The sequence below is a fragment of the Felis catus genome, chromosome B3 (genome assembly GCF_018350175.1).
Source record: "Felis catus isolate Fca126 chromosome B3, F.catus_Fca126_mat1.0, whole genome shotgun sequence".
In the NCBI taxonomy this organism is placed as follows: Eukaryota; Metazoa; Chordata; class Mammalia; order Carnivora; family Felidae; genus Felis; species Felis catus.
In genome coordinates, this window is record NC_058373.1 from 113,577,953 (window position 1) to 113,602,691 (window position 24,739).

The 24,739-nt window shown below is 35.8% G+C and overlaps 1 protein-coding gene and 1 pseudogene across 11 annotated transcripts in view; one reads left to right on the forward strand and one right to left on the reverse strand.

Annotated features, from left to right (window-relative positions):
• Positions 1 to 24,739, forward strand: part of RAD51B (RAD51 paralog B) — a 687,198-nt gene that overhangs the window by 41,611 nt on the left and 620,848 nt on the right. For all 11 annotated transcript variants that reach the window (XM_045060112.1, XM_045060113.1, XM_045060114.1 and 8 more), the window contains exon 7: positions 308 to 491. In XM_045060112.1, coding sequence (XP_044916047.1) covers positions 308 to 491 — 184 coding nt within the window. The remainder of the gene's footprint in view (positions 1 to 307; positions 492 to 24,739) is intronic.
• The window catches only part of LOC123385916, a 201,651-nt pseudogene continuing 181,405 nt past the window's right edge, over positions 4,494 to 24,739 (reverse strand).

Genomic DNA, 24,739 nt, shown 5'->3' on the forward strand with positions numbered 1-24,739 from the left:
ATAAATGGGGGCCATTTTGGAGATTTGCTGTGACAAGCAGTTTTACCCTAAAATTAGCAGTATCATAGGAGAACCAGAGAATTAAACTAGATGAAAACATTTTGGTCCATTTTCAAAAGAGTGCAATATGTATAGAAGAGCTGGAAATAAGTTATGAAGTTATGATCATTGAATACTTGTAATCATTACTGTAAATGAGGGAGGAAAAATTTGTTGTCATTGTTTTTAAGTTGGTTAATCTTTGAAATACCCTATTTTATATTATATTTTAAATTTATCCACTGTTTTACAAATTCTACTTTTACAGAATTGAATCTTTGGAAGAAGAAATTATTTCAAAGAGAGTTAAACTTGTAATTATTGACTCTGTTGCTTCCGTGGTAAGAAAGGAGTTTGATGCACAACTTCAGGGCAACATGAGAGAAAGAAATAAGTTCTTGGCCAGAGAAGCTGCCACCTTGAAGTATTTGGCTGAGGAATTTTCAATCCCGGTAAGTTTTTTCTTTCTCTCTTTTTTTCTTTCCCTTTTTTTTCTTTTATGTTAAATTTGCTGGCTTACAATATCAAGTAATATAATTAGAAGAAAATATAGAACAGATGACATGTTAATAGTACTAATTACTATAGTAAATATCAGCATCTTCTTAAATTTGTTCATCTGTTGAGATTACTTTATCTTTTTCACAGTTGGAGTCTGGGGCAGATTTGAATGTTGTTTGTAAAAGTTCCCAAGGTCAATCCTTTTCTTACACCTCATTGTTGACTCTCTGTGTATGTTTTGTATTACTTTGTCACACTGAGGTAAATATTAACTATTAGAATTACATGGAATTGCCTATGTTTATTTCTATAGTTTCTTTTATGGCATATTTGTCAGCTTTAGAAATATTTTAGTTTGAGATATTATGTTATTGTGTTCAGTGCTGTCTTGTACACTGTAGGATTTGGTTGGTTCCAAATTACCAGAGGTTGACTATGACGTTTTGGAGTGTTGGGAGTGATAGTAATGAAAGTGTCAGTAAGGAAACCTTGAGAGATGGCTGTTGACACCACTTTCCACAGTGGGAATTGTGATGAGGAAATCCGAAAATGTGGGCATTTTGCAAGGGTTTGTGGTTGGTAAGCCACCAGATGTAAGTGTGTACCGATGGCTTTCCCATTAGCAGCCCATGGGAGAGTTCTGCTTGTTCCGCAGCCCCACCAGCATTTAGTATTGTCAGGCTTTTCAGTTTTAGCCAGACATCATCTTGACAGAAAATAAGAAAATTCCTTAAACTGATATAAAATTTGGTTATGATATTATAATTTTTAGATTTGTGTTTGGAAAATTAAAAGCTTGGATCTATCTTTGTAATATGTACTAAGACTGTAAACTACCACGCAGCCTTGGAGATTTATAAACCCAGGCAAGAAATCAAAGGAGAACATGTGGCATACAAAAAGGTCTACATTTCTTAACGGCTTTCTAATTCATATTTTGGATTATATGATGTCATTCCTGGTAAAGTCCAGAGCTGTAAAGTTTATCCTGGATGACACTCATCTTTTAAATTTTATTGTAGTAGGTTAAAATGATAAATTCAAATCCATGTTTTCCCTGGCCAAGGGAATTTAAAAATATTTTGTAAAGTTACTTGATTGAATGGAAAAGTTAAGTATATGTACTTATTTTATTAATTCATGCTGGTTGCTTGACTTAATCTTATGTAAAATATGAAAATTTACTTTTTAAAAGTTGTATTTGTTTGCTTTTAAATAGTAATTGTAGGTTAATGTTTTTCAATTCTTTTCTGAGGAAATTTATTTTCCTGAGTGAGAAAAGGGCTCTACTTTTTTTTGTTTTTAATAGCACCCTCTGAAAGAATAAGTACTTATTCCCATGTCTCTCTGTCTTTGCCTTTGTTTTTCTCTATAGAGATAAATATATAAATAGGGTATGTACTTCTGTAAAACAGGATGGTATTGGTTTTTGTGATGAGTTAGTATTGGTTTTAGAAGGACTTTGAAAAATATTTCCTTTAGGAAGTGTCAGGATTTTCCTAGCCTTATTTCCTCATTTAAATGAAAAATCATGAACTTTTAAGTTTTTGTACTGTACTTTGAATAGGTGGCTCTACACAGAACTAACTAGCTTAAAACAATATGTTGCTAATTTATTATCCCTTTCAAAATTGCAGACGGTATGCCTCATTATAGTTCCTCAAACATTCCAGCAAACACTCCCTTCTCAAGAAGTGTTTGTTATTCCTCAGTCTGAAATATTTCTCCTCTAAATATCTGTATGATTTCTTCTGTCCTGTCATCTTATTAATGAGGACTTTCCTGACCATGTAAGTATTAACCACACTCCCTGCCTCCCCATTTCCTTTATTATGCTTTATGTTTCTTCATTATAATTTTCACCATCCAGGATGTTATATATTTATGTTGACTGTGTGTGTCTCCTCCACCCCACAGAATGGTCCTAGGAACCGTCTACTTTGTTCAGTGCTTTATTCTTAGGAGTAGGAACAATGCCTAACACACAGTAGGCACTCAGTAAATATTTTTGAATGGATGAATTGCAGATATTGCTTTTCTCTTTGGACTTGAATTTTATGTATATTGGTACTCCACTTAAATTTTAATATTTGCTTTTAACCTTATTTGGATCCTATATTTAATATTGTTTGTTACTTCTAAGAGTCTTAAGATATAATATTAGCAGAATGTCTTATCAGATAGGAGCTATACTTAGTTATACTGGCATCTTACAGGAAGAAAAAGAATTCTTAAAATTCTTAATCTTGGAAGTAGAAGAGATTTTATTTCAGTTTAGTAGAACTATGAATGTCTGATGGCCTCCGAGGAGTGGGTAGAATAGACAAAATATTAGCCAATTAAATCCAGGACAGAAGACCTGAATAGCATAACCAACTTGATCTGATTGACATTTACAAAACATTCCGCTCACTGCCTGCAGAAAATGCATTTCTTTCAAGTTCACATGAGATATTCACCAAGATAAACTATATTCTGGGCCGTAAAATACAACTCAACAGATTTAAAAGACTGAAATGGTACGAGGTATGTTTTTGACCCACAAGAAGAATTAAATTAGAAATCGCTAATACAGGGATGCCTGGGTGGCTACATCAGTTGAATGTCCATCTCTTGGTTTCAACTCAGGTCATGATCTCACAGTTCATGAGATTGAGCATCAAGTTGGGCTTTGCACTGATAGTGCAGAGCCTGCTTGGGATTCTCTCTCCCTCTCTCTCCACACCTCCCCCAAATAAATAAATAAACATTAAAAAAAAAAGAAAGAAATCGCTAATATAAACATATCTGGAAAGTCCCCAAATATTTGGTAATTAAGTAAAACACTTCTAAATAACCCATGTGTAAAGAGCAAATCATGAAAACTTAGAACATGTTTTGAAGTAAATCAAAAGGAAAATACAACATACCAAATTTGTGAAATACAGTTAAATCAGTACCTATAGGGAAATTTATCCTAGAAAGAAGATTACAAATCAATGATCTAAGCTTCTAAGAAATAGAAAAGGAACAAATTAAATTCAAAATAAGTAGTAGGAAGGAAATAATAAAGATAAGGGTAGAAATCAATGAAACTGAAAACAGAAAAACAATAGAGAAAAAAATCAATGAAATAGAAAGCTAGTACCTTGAAAAGATCAATAAAATTGATAAAGCTTTACTGAAACTAAAAGAGAAAGAAACAAATTAGTAGTATCAGGAATGAAAGAGGTAAATCATTATAGATCCTATAGGTATTAAATGATAATAAGAGAATGTTATGAGTAGCTTTATTCCACTAAGTTTGATAACTGAGATGAAATGGACAAATGCTTTGAAAGATGCAACCTTTGAGGAAGAAATAATGAAAATAATCCTATATCTGTTTAAAAAATTGAATTTGTAGTTAAATATCTCGCAGAGAAAAGTCTAGGTACAAATGGTGTTACTGGTAATATCTACCAAACATTTAAGGGAGAAATGTCAATTCTACAAATCTTCCAGAAAGTGTACAAGAAAACTATACACCAGTGTCCATTATAAACATAAACACACAAATCCTTAACAAAATATTAACAGATTAAATTCAGTAATAAATAAGAAGGGACCAAGTGGAGCTTATTTCAGTAATACAAGGTAGATTTTAAATGCAACATTAAAATATAAAACTGATCACATCAGTGTATTGAAAAAAGATCATCTCAGTAGATGCAGGAAAGAAAAATAGTCAACAAAACTCATCAGAACTATTCATGATAAAAATTCTCAGCAAAGCAGGAGTTGAAGGGAACTTTCCCAACTTGATAAAGGGTATCTACAAAAACCTTAAGCTAACATCATACTTAACTTACACTTAATGGTAAAGTACAATCTTCCTAAGACTGGGAGCAAGGATAAGAAAGCCCACTCTTTTTTTTTTAAATCCCAAATCTGTTGATTGGATTGTTTCCCACTCATGTTGGTTCAGGTTGCTTTTAGTGCTGCTTCTGTCTGAAGGATCATCCTTCTGTTAAGTCTTGCTTTTCCTTCTGTTGGCTGGCATAGGACAGTGGAGCACCTCCCACACAAAACCACCCTTTGTGCATGGCTAAAGGCGGTGGTGATTTTGTAGTACCCTGGGCACTTCACACCCATGAGGTAGGAATTGGTGCTCTGCACCAGGTGTTTCTTCTTGTGCTTCCTCTTCTCTTCCAGGGATGGGTATAGGAGGTCCTTTGCCAAGGGCCATGTTCTTGTGGGCAGGTCATCACGGTCAGAAAGGAAGATAGCCCACTCGTACCATTTCTGATCAGCAATGTACTGTAGATCCTAGCCACTATAATATGGCAAGAAAAAGAATTTAAGTGCATTCAGATTAGAAATGAAGAAATAAGACTGCCTTCATTCATAGATTGTGTGTGTGTGTGTGTGTGTGTGTGTGTGTGTGTATTTAATGTTTATTTAATTTTGAGAGAGAGAGACAGAGCAGGAATTGGGGAGGGGCAGAGAGAGAGGGAAACACAGAATCTGAAGGAGGCTTCAGGCTCCAGGCTCTCAGCACAGAGCTTGATGCGGAGCTCAAACCCATGAACTGCAAGATCATGACCTGAGCTGAAGTCGGACGCTTAACTGACTGAGACACCCAGGTGCACCTTAGATGATATATTTTTAATAGAAAACCCAAAGATTTAACACAAAAACCAAAAGCTACTAGATATGAACAATTGGAAATTGAAATTGACTTTTATAAGAGCACCAAGAACATGAAATACTTACTGGTAAATACAACAAAATATATGTAATATTTTTATGTTGAAAACTACAGAATATTGATGAGACAAATCAAAGAAGATCCGGATAAATGGAAACATATCATGCTTATGGACTGAAGACTCAATACTGTCAAGATGTCATTTCATTTCAAATGGATCTATGTATTTAACACACAATCCTAATCAAAATCCTAGTAGGCTTTTTGGTAGAAATCAAGAAGGCGACTGTGAAATTTATGTGGAAAAGCAGAAGACTGAGAATAGGCAGTACAATTTATAAAAAAGAGAGTACAGAGGACTTCCACTCTCTGATTTCAAGACTTACTATAAAGCCACAGTAATTAAGACAGCATTGTATTGATGATAGGGTAGATTCCCGGATCAGTGGAACAGAATAGAGTCCAGAAAATAGATTGATGGTCAGTTAATTTTGAACAAAGAAGTTATGGTAATTCAATAGAAAAGGGGTAGTTTTTCAACAAATGGTGCTAGAACAATTGGATATCTGTAAAAAACAAGCAACCCTTGACCAATTCCTTGTACCATTACACAAACCTAATTCCAAATGGATCACCCACTGTAACATAAAATCTAAAACTATAAAACTTCTAGAAGAAAACACAGGAGAAAGTCTTTGTCATTTTGAACGAGGCAAAGATTTCTTAGATGATGCAAAAAACATGAGCCATAAAAAGCATTAATACTTCTACTCTTTGAAGACACTTTTAAGAAAATGAAGAGACAAGCCACAGTCTGGCAGATAATGAATGCTTGTATGACTTACATGTTAAAGGACTGGTAACTAGAGATAGAAATATGAAAACTCACTGTCAGTGTAATTTTTTAAATGGGCAAAAGATGTGAATAAACACTTTAATGAAGATCTACAAATGGCAAATAAGCACATGAAAAGATGCTCATGAAAAGATGCCCTGACTATACCAAATACGGATCAAAGTGTGGAGCAGCTGGAACTCTCATCCATGCTGATGGAAATGCTAAATGGTGTAGCCACCCTGGAAAACACTTTTGGCAATTTTTTGTAAAGTTAAACATTTTAACTATGTGACTCAGCAACCTTTCTCCTAGGTATTTTTTTATATGCAAAGAAATTATATATATCCCTGCAAAAATCTGTATGAAAATATTTTTAGTAGTTTTATTCACAGTCACCAAACACCACAAATGACATGAATGTATATCAGCTGGTGAATGGATAAAGAAATTCATACTCAAATAATGGAACATTCATATAACAGAATACCACTCAACAATAAAAAGGAATGAACTACTGATATAAACAACATTGATGAGTCTCAAAAACACTGTGTTAAATGAAAGAAGCCAGACTCAAGTGGCTACATTTTATATGATTTGTTTTGTGATATTCTGCCAAGGGCAGAACTATGAAAGTGAGAATCAGGTCAGTGGTTTCAGGGGCCCAGGGCGGGAAAGTGAGGAGATTGATTACAAATGGATATGAGGAGGGACGCCTGGGTGGCTCAGTCTGTTGAGCCTCTGACTTCAGCTCAGGTTGTGATCTTGTGGTTTGAGAGTTTGAGCCCTTCGTCAGGCTTTGTGCTGACAGTTTAGAGCCTGGACCCGGCTTCAGATTCTGTGTCCCCCTCTCTCTTTGCCCCTCCCAAACTTGTGCTTTGTCTCTCCGTCACTCAAAAAGTAAACATTAAAATAAACAAACGGATATGAGGAAATTTGTTGGCATGATGGGAATGGTCAATATCTTGATTGTAGTGTGGCTACATGAGTGTGTGAGTTTGTCAAAACTCAGAACTGTATCCCAAACAGAGTGTGTTTTTAATTATACATTAATTTTTCCTTAAGAAACAACAACAAAAAACAAGTGAAACACTTATGCTAGAGGATCTTTTATGATTCTTTCTTTTCTAGTCTTAACTTTCTGTTACCTCAAGGAAAAGAGAATTACCAAGTATGTTTAATCAGTAAACTTTATTTTAGCAGTTCAAGCTTTGGCCTAACAGTCTTTTTTTAAAAAATTGCTATTGTCTTCAGAATTTGTCAATGTCAAATTCCTAAAGTTTTATTTCATGTTGCATTATAGTAGCCTCAAAATCAGTTTTGTAGTTTTTATCCAGTTGAGTTATAAAGGCAAGTTGCTTAAGACTTAAAGGTAAGAAACATAACCTAACTGATCCTTAGCCTCTTGCTAATTCCTCTTTCTGAAATGTGTTTCCTTTTTGATTTTCAACTAATTTTTTTTGTCTATAGAATTAATTTTATTTGGATAGTTTATGAACACTACCAGCATGTTAATGACCGCTGAAAATGTGAATGAACATAAATATTAATATAAATAATAATGAAAATGTGGAGGCAAATTTTTAAAAAGCTGAAATGTCTCAGTTTGGGTTCAGAAAGTTTTAACCTCAAAAGTTAATTCAGTAACTTGTATTTTAACATTTTTTAAAGGTTTATTTATTTATTAAAAAAATTTTTTTTTAATGTTTATTTCTGAGAGAGAGAGAGAGAGAGAGAGAGCGCAAGCATGAGTGGGGGAGGGGCAGAGAGAGAGAGGGAGACACAGAATCCGAAGCAGGCTCCAGGTTCTGAGCTGTCAGCATAGAGCCTGATGCAGGGCTTGAACCCATGAACTGTAAGATCATGACCTGAGCCGAAGTCGGATGCTTGACTGACTGAACTACCCAGGCACCCCAAAGTTTATTTATTTTTGAGAGAGAGAGAGAGAGAGAGACAGACAGACAGACAGACAGACAGTGTGAGCAAGGGAGGGGCAGAGAGAGAGGGAGACGCAGAATCTGAAGCAGGCTCCAGGCTCTGAGCTGTCAGCCCAGAGCCCAACGCAGGGCTTGACCTCAAGAACCTTGAGATCATGACCTGAGCTGAAGTTGGACACTTAACTGACTGAGCCACCCAGGCACCCCAGTAACTTGTATTTTAAATTCATGCCTTCTTTCTGGAGATGAGTTGTTTATTTAGAAGCATGTGAGAAGAAATATCCTCCTTCAAGTTTGAAGAAAAACTGATCTCTCAAGGCCTTATTTTGTTCTTTTTTCATTAGTGTTGTATAACAAGATGTTATGATCTCAGTCAAGATTTAGATCTAGGTATTTTATTTTATTAGTTTTGTGGAGAGTCACAAAAAGAAGCTCTTTGGAGTAGTTTATATAGGGAATACTCTTCACTAACTTTTTTTCATGGAGTGAAGAAGGAGTAGTATGTAGCACATAAAATTATACATTTTAGGGACTTTTAGGGCCCCCAAAGATGTTACAGTTCTGAGATTTGGTGGCCATGAGTGACTTGAATCCTCTTTCAAAGTTTTGAGATTTTCAGGTAGTAACTCAGGAGGAGAATATCCAGAGCATGTGTAAGCTGCAGGAGACAAAGGCAGGGCCATTTCTCCCTCTGACATTTTGTTATACTAACATCTTTTTTAAAGCTTTTGTGATTGATCACACTAGGGACTTCTATAGCTTTCTCTTTTATGACATTTGTGAAATATCTGATTGATTTTCACCATATTTGACACACATTATTTTTCACCATGATAAAGTATATCATTATATTTTAAGCTTTAGTTCATGTTCCTGTCTTAAAACCAAATGGTAGCAGATACAAGTTTTCAATTGACACATGGTCTATTTTTACTACTTAATTGAAATGTTTCCATAATTATTTAATTTCTTGGGACTTCATGGACATGATTCCTCTAAAAGTTTAGGTAAAAGGGATACAGGAGTACTGATGCATAGGGGCACTTGTACCCCAATGTTTATAGCAGCACTCTCAACAATAGCCAAATTATGGAAAGAGCCTAAATGCCCATCAACTGATGAATGGATAAAGAAATTGTGGTTTATATACACAATGGAGTACTACGTGGCAATGAGAGAGAACGAAATATGGCCCTTTGTAGCAACGTGGATGGAGCTGGAGAGTGTTATGCTGAGTGAAATAAGCCATACAGAGAAAGACAGATACCATATGGTTTCACTCTTATGTGGATCCTGAGAAACTTAACAGAAACCCATGGGGGAGAGAAGGAAAAAAAAAAAGAGGTTAGAGTGGAAGAGAGCCAAAGCATAAGAGACTCTTAAAAACTGAGAACAAACTGAGGGTTGATGGGGGGTGAGAGAGAGGGGAGGGTGGGTGATGGGTATTGAGGAGGGCACCTTTTGGGATGAGCACTGGGTGTTGTATGGAAACCAATTTGACAATAAACTTCATATATTGAAAAAAAATAAAAGTTTAGGTAATAGAGAATAACATTTATGTTCATCCCTTTGATATTACTGGGATACCAAATCCCTGCGTACATGTTAGATGTATTTGACTAGATCACTTATTTCATTGTCTACAGAAGACAGCTGTTTACTTCAATATGGGTAAAGTCTTACAGCCTTGTGAAGGGGGTAAACTTGTACTATGCTAAGTGTATTCAAATTAAGAAGGATTTATTTTATAGTATGGCAGCCTAGGAGGCTCAATATGAAAAAAATACATACTGTCCATAAGTCTAGTGTACCTAATTCATTGATACTATTATGAGAGATATAAACAGTTGCTCAGAGAATATGCAGTAGAATAACCACTACATTGTGGTTCTAGCCCTTTTCCTCTAACAAGAAACAAATCATGTACACCATTTCACCAAATTTATTTTCATCAACATCTTAGGTCTCTGGTTCATTTGCATTTTAGATCTTATCCCTACTTGCTGAAGGTAAAGCATTGTCTTCTTCATCATTAATCTCCAAAGCAGACTGTTCATATGGTGGACGTAAGATGATACATTGAGGTGTTAGAATAAAACATTGGAAACATCCATATTTATTTTTTACCTTGTACTTCTAAAACCTCTATTTTATGTATGTTTTTAAATGCATATAAAGCATTAGAACAGTAGACTTCTGTGTACCTTAATAAAGACACATTAGGGGTAAATTTTGTTTCGATGTGTGAGATCAATAGTGTTCTGGTTCACAGAATTTCAGGTAAGCAGTAGAGGATACACACACACACACACACACACACACACACACACACACACACACTCTTAGAGTTCTTATTGCCTTTTAAAAAATGTCTCTGGAGGCTTTCTGTCTCTGAAAAATCAAATTATGCCAAAACTTAACCTCAAGGAGTCTTTACTTGCTGGAGGGTTTTGGGTGAGAAGATTTTTTCTCCTCACAGACTTCCATAGTATTAGAAGAATTACAGTTTACACTGGTTTTTAGCATGGGCTCTGGAGTCAAATGGATCTGGGTTAGAATTCAGACTCCTCCATTTATTAACCGTATAACTGTAACTTAATAACTTTGCCAACTTTCAGTTTTCTAATATGTAAATATGGGACTTGCCTAACTTTAAAACAGTGGTATAGTGCTCAGTCTTCGATAGATCCTTAGAAAAGTTAGAGGAGGGTACTTAAAAGTATTCCTCTGATAGTAGAAACTAGTTGTTCTTTTGAATTAAATATACTTAGCACAGAGCCTCACATACAGCTTAACAAATGATTAGTTGAAGAAAGCTCTAAGTTTATAACTAATATTTAACACCTTCATTTTACCCATGAGAGAATCTTACTTTCTTATCTCTCTTCCAGAAATAGCTTGCTTGCTTGCTTCAGGACTTTCAAATGCTAGTGGTCTATTCTCATTTTGCCCTATTAGCTCATCTGGGCCATATGTTGGCATACTTTTTCTGTAAAAGGCCGGATAGTAATATTTTAGGCTTTGTGGGCTATGCTGTCTCTGTGGCAACTACTAAACTCTGCCATTATAGCTTGAAAATAACTGTAAACAATTTGCAAACAAATGGGTATAGTTGTGGTTCAATAAAACTTTGATTACAAAAACAGATGGAGGGCCAGATTTGATCCACGGGTCATAGTTTTCAGCCCCAATTCCGCACCCATCTCCCTTCTCCCTTCTCTCTAGGCTAAGAACCCAGGGCTAGTGCTACCACAAGTCCACAAGTTTATAGAATTAGGAGGAAGGGAATAGAGCAGTCTGCTCATAAAAGCAGTATTTCCTCCAACTAGTTTAAGGCATTGACCTAGTTTTATTTTATTTATTTAAAAATTTTTTTAATGTTTATTTATTTTTGAGAGAGACAGAGACAGAGTGTGAGAATGGGGTGAGGCAGAGAGAGAGGGAGACACAGAATCCTGAAGAAGGCTCCAGGCTCTGAGCTGCCAGCACAGAGCCCGACTCGGGCTCGAACTCATGAACCGTGAGATCATGACCTGAGCCCAAGTGGGACGCTTAACTGACTGAGCCACCCAGGTATTGATCTAATTTTAAATGCAAGTAATATTTTCATGAACCCCCAGTGTTGACTTCAGTTTTATTTTAATATTACAGAAACATAAATAATTAATGAAATAAGCTAATGACTTTTTGTATCAAATCACAGTATGAAACCATAAATGTGGGTTGCATTTACGAACAATACAGTACCATTCAAATTAATTACTGTGCTGTTAACGATGATTTGCTAAATCAAATTATTGCTTGCAACGTAAATAAATTAATTTATGGCACAGGTTCTTTTGGATTATATATATATGTATATAATACAGAGGGAGAGAGAATATATGTATACATATATGTATGTGTATATACATATACATATTCTTCTGTTATGTATACATATACATATTTTCCTGTAGGTCATATGGTGACTCAACTTTCCCACCTCTTTTCTCTCTACAGAACCTTCTTCTGTTTGGGAAGGGTGACATCATTTGGCCGTCACCTGGGTGTGAATGCATATACATTTAAAGTCTGCCATTACTCTTTTCTCATTAGTCCCTGACAATTAGTGTGATATGACTTGGCATCACTTGATTGAAAACAGACACTGACATCATGTTGCAGTTTTCATTTATAAAGTGTCTATACTAATATTTTGAGGCCATCACTGAAATGACATAAAAGTTAAAAATTCTCAGAATTTACAGACCATTGAACATATTTACAGACTATGTTTTGAGAATGCAGTTCTATAAGTCTTGCAGAATCCTGTTTCCTGTAGTTTATGGGGCTGAGGTGTAAGGGACATTCTGCTATTGGGATGTATGATGCAGAATCTTTGTCTTTAAAAGTGTGTCCATCCTAGTATTGGAAAAAAACCAGAACACTCTAAAACTGTTTGTAGATACTGGTTGAAAATAACATAAGAGAAGAATTTAAATATTGCTCGCATAAAATAAATTGTGGTTATGGTTATTTATGTTGCCTTGTTATCACAGACTTCTAATTACCATACACAGAATAGTTTTTACACATATTGTAAATTATGTATCAGATTAAAATAATAGGCTTTTCTTGCCAAAAGGGTCTTAAAGGTCACTTAGATTAACTCCTTCATTTTACAGATGACACAGGCTGAGCGTGACCTGACTTGTTCAAGGATACTTAGCATAGGAGAGGGCAATTAATGGGTAGAATGCAAGATCTTTTGGATGCCAGTTTTGGTACTTTTTTCTGTAGTGGGATTATCTTTTTCTCTGAGACTTACAGAATAATAATGAACTTAAACTTCTTTTTTTTTTTTTTTAACGTTTTTATTTATTTTTGAGAGACAGAGAGTGCCAGTGGGGGAGGGGCAAAGGGAGAGGGAGACATAGAATCCAAAGCAGGCTCCAGGCTCCAGGCTCTGAGCTGACAGCACAGAGCCTCTGAGCTGACAGCACAGAGCCCGATGTGGGGCACGAACTCACCAACTGTGAGATCATGACTTGAGCTGAAGTTGGACGCCCAACCGACTGAGCCACTCAGGCGCCCCTGAACTGTTGACTTCTTAAAGACAGGATTATGTCTTCTATTTCTCTGATTTCCAGGGCCTCATACTATGGACAAGTAATATTTAGGAAATAACAGCTAATAAAATTACAATTATTGAATCATATTGTATACCTGATACTAATATAATGTGAGATGTCAGTTATATCTTAATTTTTAAAAGAGTATATATGGGACCCTGAAATAATATCACAGAGTTGTATACTAACTTCAACATCTGCAAAGAATAACTGAAAGTAAAGTTTTATCTCTTGAGCTGAATAAGGAAAGTAATTTATTAAATGATGATTAAGTTTTAGTATGGGTTACTGGTAATGCACCTATTGTTTACGGAGGAGGGAACTAATTTTAAGAGTTTTGTGAAGAGACCTGAAAAGTTTTAAAAAATTTATAATTAAGGCTTATAATATACTTACCATATATATATAATACTTACATCCATTTGAATATTTTTCTTTATTTTTTGAACATAATTTGATTTTTTTATGCTTACTGCTGACATTCCCGCCTTGTTTTTTATACTAACCTTTATAATATGCCATGCTAGCCATGTTGTTAATTTGTCTTGTTTTCCATCTTAGAGTTTTATAAGCTATTTGAATAAAGGGGAATAAAAAACATTGATAAAAGGAGTTTAACTTTTTAACTTTCAAGATGCTTCTTCAAAAATGCTTCAAATTGTATTTTGAACAAGCCAACCCAGATGCAAAAAATGCACAAAGTGCCAAGGTCTAAATTTTTAGTGTTTCAGAAAATTCAACAAAGTTTTTTTTTTTTTTTAAATGTTTGTTTATTTTTGAGAGAGACAGAGCACGAGCAGGAGAGGGACATAGAGGGAGACACAGAATTCAAAGCAGGCTCCAGGCTCGGAGCTGTCAGCATAGAGCCTGACGCGGAGCCTGAACCTGCAAACTGTGAGATCATGACCTGAGCTGAAGTCAGCCACTTAATTGACTGAGCCACCCAGGTACTCTGAGAATTCAACAAAGTTAATTTCAATTGTTAGTATATGAATAGCATTGAAATTTCTTTTCTCTTTCCCTTCTATCTTGTTCTATCTTTATTTCTTGATATGGTATAAATATTTTCTAGTATATGGGAACTAGTGACATATATGTCTATGGGACTAGTATATGGGACCATATATATGGGACTAGTATATGGGAATAAGTGAACTTAGAAAAGTGGTATATCAAGAAAAATTTGGATATACTATTTAAACAATCTAAGAAGAAAATGTCTTATTTTCATTGAAAGTTGTTGTTAAAATACAAACTATTTTACTGAGGTGATTATAACCAATTTTCCTGTTGTTGTCATCTTGATTGTTGTTCTTGATTATGTGCCTTTTAAGAATATGCATTACTCTAATTTATTGCATAACAAAGTTTTTTTCAAAATATTAATGTTTTTTAAATGTTTAAAGCTGTTTGCAGAAAAATGAATTAAAATATGTGTATTTCTTATTTTAAAGACGTAAGTGTTTTAAATCATTAACTAGTGGAAATTATTTGTTTCTCTTTTTGTGAGGCACATATTGTAAGGTTAAGCATTTTGTTATTATTTGACAAAAGCATAAAAATACATTCTTTTTTTCTCAGTTTATTGGTAAACTTCACATGGGCCAGGACTTCATTCCTTCCTTTCTAGAGAGCATGAGCAAGGGAGGGGCAGAGAGAGAGGGAGAGAGAGAATCCCAAGCAAGCTCCACACTGTCAGCACAGAGCCTGACATAGGGCTCGATCTCACCAACTGTGAGATTGTGATCTGAGCCAAAATCAACAATCGGATGCTTAACCGACCAAGCTACCCAGGTGCCCAGGACTTCTTTTCTACCTTTAGCTGTCCCATCATGCAAAGTAAGTTTAATCTTGTAGGGTTATATCTTATCTTAGCTATTAATAAGCATTAAAAATGAAAAAAATATGTTGTATGGAAGTGTTGAATCATTAAATTGTACACCTGAAACGAATATTACATTGTAAGTTAACTAACTGGAATTTAAATACAGACTTAAAAAAATTAAAAAAAATAGGCATCTAGGCCCATACATTTAAAATAATTAAGGCTTTATTAGTTACAAAATTAGAGTATTATGTTTATGACTTACAGGATAGGGGAGAGTGTATGTACCCCTAATTTTGACATTTATTCTTATTAACATAAAAACTCAGTACTTGGCATTTATTGTGAAAGCCTAATGAAGCATTCTGATTGTAAAATAAGAATCCTAGACTCTAGATATATATATAAAAGTTATCGAAACTCTAGAGCTATAGTTTGTTATTGTGTAATGTTATTGTATGCTCATGTGATTTTTGGTTTACTTAAAAAAATTTTTTTAATGTTTATTTATTTTTGAGTGATACAGAGAGAGACAGAGTACTAGCAAAGATAGGGCAGAGAGAGAGGGAGACACAGAGTCCAAAGCAGGCCCCAGACTCTGAGCTGTCAGCCCAGAGCCTGATGTGGGGCTAAAACACATGAACTGAGGTCATGACCAGAGCTGAGGTCAGATGCTTAACCGACTGAGCCACCCAGGGTGCCCCTGATTTTTGGTTTACTTTGATTACTTCCTATAACTGCCGAAAGCAAACACTATAGGACTTCTATGCGATGACAAATGTCCTTTACAACTTTTTTTGTTTTCCATAAGTGCCTTCTGTTTGTTCATTCACAATTGAAATCAAGTTACTCTGAAAGCTACCCTTTTATTCATTCAAGTGACTAAAACTCATACTAGACTAAACCTTTGTGTATCATTACTGACAATAATTCCAGAAAGTTGTATTTTCTTTTGTGTAGCTCTTTATAACTTCTAAAACTTTGTTTTTAGTGTTGAGAGAAGCCAAAAGCTAGAAACAGCTTAAAGTTTAATAAGTAGGCTGAATTAGTGGTGGTGCATCCAGAGAATACAATATCATGCCATTGTTAAAATGAATGAGCTCAGAAATGCACTCATAGGTTGTGTAGGAAAGAATTAACTGGTGTGAATTGCCCAAACCCAGCACATTCCCGAGAAAGGCGTATCTTAAAGATTGGCTCTTGTCTCTGAGACAAATTCGGTGCCCTTGGAATATTCTTTCTAGAAGAGTGTTTTCATATGCTGGAGGCCTTGGACCACACAGTACCAGTTGGATCAGATAGTTTATGCAAACAATTTGATTTATGGTGAACACCTATGGGGACTGGAATCTGAAAGCTATGGTTAGTCATGCAGGTCCTAGATGCCTTGTGACTGACTCCCAGTAAAATCTCTGGATACCAGGGCTTGGGCATGCTTTTCTGGTTGATAACACTTCACACGTGTTGTCATACATCATTGCTGGGGAAATTAAGCATGTCCATGCAACTCCACTGTGGGATGGCACCTGGAAGCTTGTGCCTGGTTTCTACTGGACTTTGCTCATATTCCTTTTCTCTTTGCTTATTTCAGTCTGTATCCTTTTGCTCTAAAAAGCTATAACTGAAGGTAACAGCTTTTCTGAGACCTGTGAGTCCTTTCAGTGAATCATCTCCCAGAGCATGGTCCTGGGGACCCCTGAGACATAGGGCATCACTAGATATGTGCAAGAATATTTATGGAAACTTTATTTGCAATTACTCACAACTGGCAAAATTTAGTTACTAGTATTGCATCACTTGTAATTTATTGGTTTTGATAGTTGTACTATGGTTACACAAGATGTTAACATTAGCTGAAGCTAGTTGAAGGGTATATAGGAACTCTACTCTTTTAGCAACTGTTTGGTGAGTCTAAGATTATTTCAAAATAGAAAGTTAAAAAGGAGAGTAGGTTGGGGTGCTTTTATATGCTTTATGAACTGGCTCTCACAGCTCATAAAGAAATGCCCATTGGTTGTATCTAGAGAAGGAAAGTAGGGGCCAGAAAGGGATTGTCTTTTGATAAGGCATTGCATCTCATTGATATAGTCATCTGGTTCTATAGATATTACCTAACACCTTTTCAATTATACCCTGCTCTTCATCTTTCAGCAAATCTAGCTGGCTACATTTCAAAATCTATTCAGTACCTGCTTACTTCCCATCACCTTCAGTATCATCAGCCTGGTTCCTGGTGGTTAAGAGTGGCTTTGGCCTTAGATGTTGGTTTGAATCATAGCCCCACTATTTGCTGATTTTATGACCCTGAGTAAGTTATTTATCCTAGCTCCAGGTCTTAGTTTCCCATATGAAAAGCAGGGATAATAATATCTGACTCATGGGGGTGTGAGGATTAAATGAGATAATGTCTATAATGTTCTTTGCACCGTGTTTGACACATTCAGTAAAAGGTAGCCATTACTTACTAATTTGAGTATTACGTCATTCCAGATGCATGGTGTATATTATCTCTTTCCTCCAAATTTTCTTCTTCACAAAGCTGTAAGTTCCTCAGACAGAAAAATCATGTTTTACTGTTGTATCCTAGCTGTTTTGCTGATGGATGCTATTACTGCCTGCACCCTCTTAATGCCTGCTTAACTCACTTATTCTTTGTATCTCATACTGTCTTCTTTTTCTTTTTAGTTCCATCTTCAGCAATTGTGAGCAAAACTCTTTGCTAGGCACTGTACATTGTCCTTAAGCCTTATATAAGTAACTGAAAGAAATCTGAAGAGGATGTTCACTTTTATGAAAAAAGATGAAAAGCAGAAATAGCATTCCACATTTGTTTTAGCGAGCCCTTATAATAGAGGCAGCATGCACCTGACCAGGGAGAGTGGCGCTGCCCAACTCCTTCCCCGAGAACTACACTCAGCATCTCAGTATTAAGCTGCCAGAGCTTTGAACTGTGTCTTTGAGCATCTGTGCTTTATCTCAATTTATTTTGTGCATCTGTTAGCAAGATGTGTCTGTCCTAAGGTATCAGAAAACCTAAGAGAGGTGATTTTTTGGATCTGGGAATGCTCAAAACTTTTTCCATATACATTAATAGTAATTGCTTCTCCACTTTATGCCTTTTTGCATTATGAAGGGTTTCATAGGAATGCTTTTGGATAATGGGGGAGACCTGTATCTTGTCCACTGTTCCTCTTTTTGTTTCTAACAGTTATGTAAGGAGCTTTGTACCCCTTCTCTGTCCTTTACTTGGGACTATAGATTACAAAGAGAGAAATAAAGGCAGGTAGTTAGACCTTCATAGGCTCTATTAAAACTCTGTCATGTCTCATCTTTTTTTTTTTTGTAAAGATTTTATTTTTAAGTAATCTCTATACCCAACATAGGGCTCAAACTCAAAACCCTGAGATCAAGAGTCATACACTCCACCAACTGAACCAACTAGGTGCCCCTATCATGTCTAATCTTGACCCTTTCCCTTTCGGTACATTCTTATTCAGAAAGGGATTGCTTTTTTTTGGAGACAGATAGATAGTGGTTAAACTGATGAGGCATAAGCATAATTCCAAAGTTATGTTGCTAAGAAAAAGCTAGAAATGAAAGCAAGTTGTAGGTCATAGTCTTTAGTGTTATTTTATATCTGTTAACACAGTGCCTTGATGTGTTTGTAGAATTTTCCCATTGAGAATCTTAAGGTTGTGGCTGAGTGGCAAACTTCAATTTTCAAGTGAGAGCAGGGATGCAGACAAATGAGGTCATTTGTCTAAGACCCCTCAAGAAATCTTTGCGTGATTGAATAATATCACTTGCTACATCTTTCTCATATTACTACTTTTTTTTAAACAATTAAGGTCTTTTTTAAACAATTTTTATTTTATTTTTATTTGAGAGGGAAGGAGAGAGAGAGAGAGAGCAAGGGGGGGAGAGGAGCAGAGGGTGAGAGAGAAAGAGAGAGAGAGAGAGGGAGGAAGGGAGGGAGGGAGAGAGAATCTTAAGCAGGCTCCACACCCAGCACATAGCCCTATGTGGGGCTCAATCCCACAATCCTGGGTCATAACCTGAGCTGAAATGAAGAGTTAGATACTCAACTGACTGAGCCACCTAGGTGGCCCTGCATTGGTCTGCTCATCTCTTTTCTGTATAGGTACATACCACTGCTATAAATTTTTCTCAAAGTATATCTTTGATCACATCCTGCTCTGTTCAGAAGCATTGGGGGTTGGAGTCAAAATGTGACTGACATCTGTAGACATTGGAGGATGGTCATGTAACTTCTTTATCTTTGGTCAGTTGATCTTTCAGTATAGGAATCTGGTCATGTGTTCCTGTAAATCTTAAGCATAGCATAGTCATTTCTGTACATACTTCCTTATCTCCTCAAGTGAGATAGGTTTTGGATAAAAAAGCAGTTTTTGCCATAGGCAAAATTCCTTCAATGATTAACATACTTATGTACAGTGCTAATCAGAAGTTCCTAAGCTGTAGGTCACAGCAGCAAGGGAAATAGAAGCGATATGGAGTTAGACGTGCTAAGTTTCTTCCTGTTACAAGTTTATTAAGTTAGTAAATTTATTCCTCTGATAGTTCATAATTTTTAATAGAGTTTGACATCTTAGGCAAAGTTTTAGTTTTAAAACAGAAAACAACTTTACCCTAGTTAGAATGTTTTCCTTTATTGAGTGCAAAAATTTAAGTGGGCACTTAATTAACTTTGTAAGATTTAAAAAATTTTCCATGCATTGAAGAGTCTATGTAAATATGTAACATCTGTGGTTTAAAGGTTTTGTCTTCCAATACAAATAAGATAATTTAAAATAGAAGATATTAAAAGTTAGATATTTCTCATTTGAACAATTTGTTCCCTGCCCATTTTTTGCCTTTTGTTTATATCCTTGATATTGAAAAAGATATAACCTTATCAAATTCACATTCTTCTATTTGTTTTGATTCTCTTAATTTGATTCAGTCTCTGCTGGGAAATGTTTTATTAAAAGAAAACATTTAAATCAAATGATTGCTCTTTAATCCTATTTTGATGGTCATAGGAGAGAAAAATGTTTAGGATTAAAAAGACAGCAGGGCCCTTCTTCTTACCATTAACAGTTTGAAAACCTAAGCTTCTTTTAAAATTAAATTTAAAAAAATTAAAGTATTTATTTATTTTTTTAGAGGGAGAGCAGGGGAGGGGTAGAGAGGGGGAGAGAGAGAATCCTAAGCAGGCTCTGTGCTGTCAGCACAGAGCCCAACTTTGGGCTCAATCTCATGAACCGTGAGATCATGACTTGAGCCAAAATCAAGAGTTGGGCACTGAGCCACCAAGGTGCCCCTAAAATTAAACTTTGATCCTAAATGTTTGGTTTTTGACATCCCTTTCAAGATCAGGGACCTTATTTAGTATCTCAGAGTTTGTGTTAATTGGTTTACTGGCAAAAGTAAGTAGTTGTTGAAATTGTTCTAGTCTTGAAAAGACTGTTAATAATAAATAACTGTACCTTATTGAATATTTACTTTTGTTTCAGGTGTTGTAGTGAGTGCATTTCAAACATTTTTGATTTAACATTTTAAGTAACTTTGTAAGGTAGGTTGTATTATTCCTGTTTTACAGTTTAAGGCTTATATAAGGATTAACTAACTTTCCCAGAATCACAAAGGCTAGTAAGTGGAAGGGGTAGGGTTTGAACTCAGATCTGTCTGATTCTAACATATGTGTTCTTATTCACAATGGAACACTACTTCTTAAAATGCAGTAGTGAAAACCATTCTGCTTCGTTGCTTTTTGTTATACTAAAAGCTGTTCAATACTCAGAATGATTTCTTCCAAGCCTTTTTCAATGGAAAGTCTCACACTTTGCTTTATGCTTTTTTGATTGCTGTGTGGAAGTGTAACTGTGGAGGTACCTCTATGTTAGTGGTATCAGTATCTTAAGTAAGAGAAATACTTGTAGACTTACAAGTATTTGATTGCTTTTTCAGCTTTGATTGCTTTTTTACCTACGTATAAATCATACGTGTATATTAAGAGTATCATTAATGCCTTTTATCTGCCAGTGAATATGCTAAAGACGTGTTGGGTTTCTGTATTCTCAAGCTGGAATTGGCAAACTTGTAGCATTAGTCCTGGGATAAGTATGCTGTTTTAGGAAAATAATTCCTAAGTAATTGTATTTTGGACCTCTCTTGGGGAACATCTGAAGTTCAGACAACCTCCTAAGATTCTGCTTTGAGATATTTCATGAAAACTCAATGCATGCTGTGACTAGACAGGAGACATTTTAGTTTCATGGCCAGATGTGTCCAGTAAAACTGGCTGTTCACGAGTTTAATTTAAAGTTCCTAGGAACTTACAACTTGAGGTAGTTTTTATAAGCATCATGACTCAAAGGACCTTTAGTGTATATGTTTAAGGGAGGAACAGCTCTGGCCTGAACTGGAATAAAGCAATGCTTGTAGTGATGAGGACCAAAGTGCAGTATTTTAAAGAAATGCTGAAAATGTTGTAATGTGAAAAGTTTTTAAATTTTTTTTATTAAAAAATTTTTTAATTAAAAATGCTTTTTTAATTAAAATTTTTTTTCTAATCTTTATTAATTTTTGAGAGAGAGAGAGACAACGCGTGAACAGGGGAGGAGTAGAGAGAGAGGGAGACACAGAATCTGAAGCAGGCTCCAGGCTCTGAGCTGTCAGCACAGAGCCTGACACGGGGCTTGAACTCATGAACTGTGATATCGTGACCTGAGCCGAAGTCAGACAGTCAATTGACTGAGCCACCCAGGCGCCCCTAAAAAAATTTTTTTTTTTTAATTTTGAGAGAGAAAGAGTGCAAGTGGGGGAGGGGCAGACAGAAAGGGAGACACAGAATCTGAAGCAGGCTCCAGGCTCTGAGCTGTCAGCACAGAGCCTGATGCAGACCTCAAACTCATGAACAATGAGATCATGACCTGACCTGAACTGAAGTTGGCCGATTAACCGACTGAGCCACCCAGGTGTCCCTGAAAAGTTTTTTTAATGCTCTTACCTTAAATTTACTAAAATTGGTTTCATTTGTAGACTATTATTGAATGAACCTCTTTTTGTTTGTTTGTTTGTTTTTGTTTGGTTGTCCAGGAGCATGAGCTTGGCCTGCCCCACAGCTTTGGACATGACAGTTCTCTGTCCAACAATAGACCTCTCCTTTTACCTTTTTTTCCAGTCTCTGCAACCAAGCTTTGAAAAGTAAACATCTTGTAGAAACAGTGTGATGCAGTAGAAAGTACCTAGAACTTCAAGTCAGAAAATGTGAGTTTAAGAACCAAATGCATTTCAACTAGCTTTGTGATTGTAGATCCGTCAATTTTCCTTTCTGAGCCTTAGTATCCTTATTTGTAGAAAGGGGATAAAAGCTCTTGCTTCATAAGGCTTAATATTATTATTACTAATAATTTTAGTAAATAAATAATAATATATATTGCTAGATTACTAACCTTTATAGAGGTTTTTACAGTTTACAAAGCACTTTTGTATGTAATAATTATATAGGACTATCTATATCTATATCTATGAAAGGACTTTGTAAATTCTGAAGTACTATGTGAATATTAGTTGATATTTTTATAACCACCTGAACATGAATTAGTGACTCTTACCAGCTTCAGTTTTTTGAATGATGAATCAGGGTTTTCAAAATTCAGATAATGCATTTAACTTCTGATAAGCTAAAATAGAAATTTTGGAATGTCTTCTGACTAATGTTAAGATTTATTTTATAATTGCAATAACGTCTGGTTTCTATATTTTTATTCTTATTACTGAAAGAAATAGAGGCAGTGACTCAGTAAAAATCATGAGTGATCTGGAGTACTTAGGAATTAGTACATTTTGGGATTTATAGTGAGGTTCCTGCTCTACTACGAGTAAGTTATCATTTAGTCTTAAATTGATGTGACTATTTAAAAATAAATATTTAACATTTTATGTTTACAAAGTACCCTGCAATTTTTTAAATTACATTTTTTTAACATTTATTTATTTTTGAGACTGAGAGAGCATGAGTGGGGAAGGGAGAGAGAGAGAGGGAGACACAGAATCTGAAGTAGGCTCCAGGCCACGAGCTGTCAGCACAGAGCCTGATGTGGAGCTTGAACCTACAAAAGTGAGATCATGACCTGAGCCAAAGTTGGACTCGCAACTGACTGAGCCACCCAGGAGCCCCACAAAGTACTCTGCAATTGTTAATTAGCCTGCGCCAATGTTTATCTCTACATAAAGGTTTGGAGCAGTGCCTATATTGGCCAGCTCTGGGCAGGATTTCCAGACACCATTGTGCTGACTCATTCTAACTCTGGGGTCAGTTGGTATTTGTCTGTATACCAAAAGGGATCTTCAAAGCTTATTCATTTTTTCAGTTGCTCCAGCATTTTTCCAGAGAAACTATTCTGAAAACAAAACTATAGAAAAAAGTTATAAAACCTTTCCTGTGCATTTTGAAATAAATGCACAGAACCTCACAGTTTCTAGGATCTAGAATTCTTTCTATAGTGTAACCTAAATATTTCCCTTCAGAAGTTAAATAGCTAATATTTTTAGAGTAACCACCATTTAAAGGATTTTATAATGAAATAGTCTTTGCTATTATTGGTTATAAGACATATAGTTAAGGAAAGATCAGCATGATATAAGGTAGGAGATAATAAATTTTAAGTGAGTGGTTGTGGTAGGTACTGTTAGTTGCCTACCCAATACTCATTTCTATCTTTCCCTTGTGAATAGAACCCTGGTTGTGTTTCACTGGCAGTGTGCCCAACTTAGCTAAAAGTTCATGGAAATCAGGTTCTCTGATTTCCTGGGTTCTTTGGCAGTAGAGGGTAGGCATGTGACCCAGTTCTGGTCAATGATATCTGTTTTAGTTCTTTATTGCTACTTAATAAATTATTCCAAAGTAGTGACTTAAAACAGTGATTATCATTTATTGTTTCTCATATGGGTTAGGAATTCAGATAAGGCTAATCGAAACAGCTTGTTTCTACTCCATGATGTCTGAGGCCTCAGTTAGAAGACTCAAAGACTAGGGGCTGGAATCCTTTGAAGTCTTGTTCATGCTGCTTGGCAGTTAATGCTTGTGTCTGCTAGGGGCCCAGCTGGAACAGTCATACGTGGTCTCAACATGTTCTCTGGGTTCTGAGAGCTTCTTGAGGGAGAGAGCCCCAGATGGAAGCTGCATTCTTTTTATGACCCTGCCTCAGAAGTCACATAGCATCACTTCTGCTGTACTCTGTTAGTTGACACTGTCACAAGTCCCCTCCCAGATTCAGAGGGAGAGGACATGACCTCTCACTTAGAGATGTCTGTCACACCATAAAAAGAACATGTGGGATGGGATATGTTGGCGTGGCCTCTTTGGAAAATACAGTTTGCCACAACATTTAAGGGAAGGCTTATTAGTGGGGAGAGGGAAGCTTCCAAGAAAGCTTTTACTTTCCAGATAAAAGGGAAATGATGTTCTGGCATGGTCCTTCATTGCTTATCCCTTTTTGCCTTGAAGGAGCAGCAACTATCTTGTGCCCATGATGTAATAAACTAATGTGTGCTAAGGATGTTGATATCACTGGATGTCAGCTCTGGACTCTGCTTCCAGATTTTTACTTCTGTGAGGCAAATAAATACCTATTAGGTTGAAGGAGAAGTAATAACCAGAATAAGCAGATTCCTGGAGGCCAGAGAGAGATTTCTTTTTCATTTTGTTGGAAGTTAGATCCCTAGAACTTATTCATCTTATAATTGAAGACTTGTGCTCTTGACCAACATTTCCCCATTTCCTCCACTCCGGCTTCTGCTAACCATCAT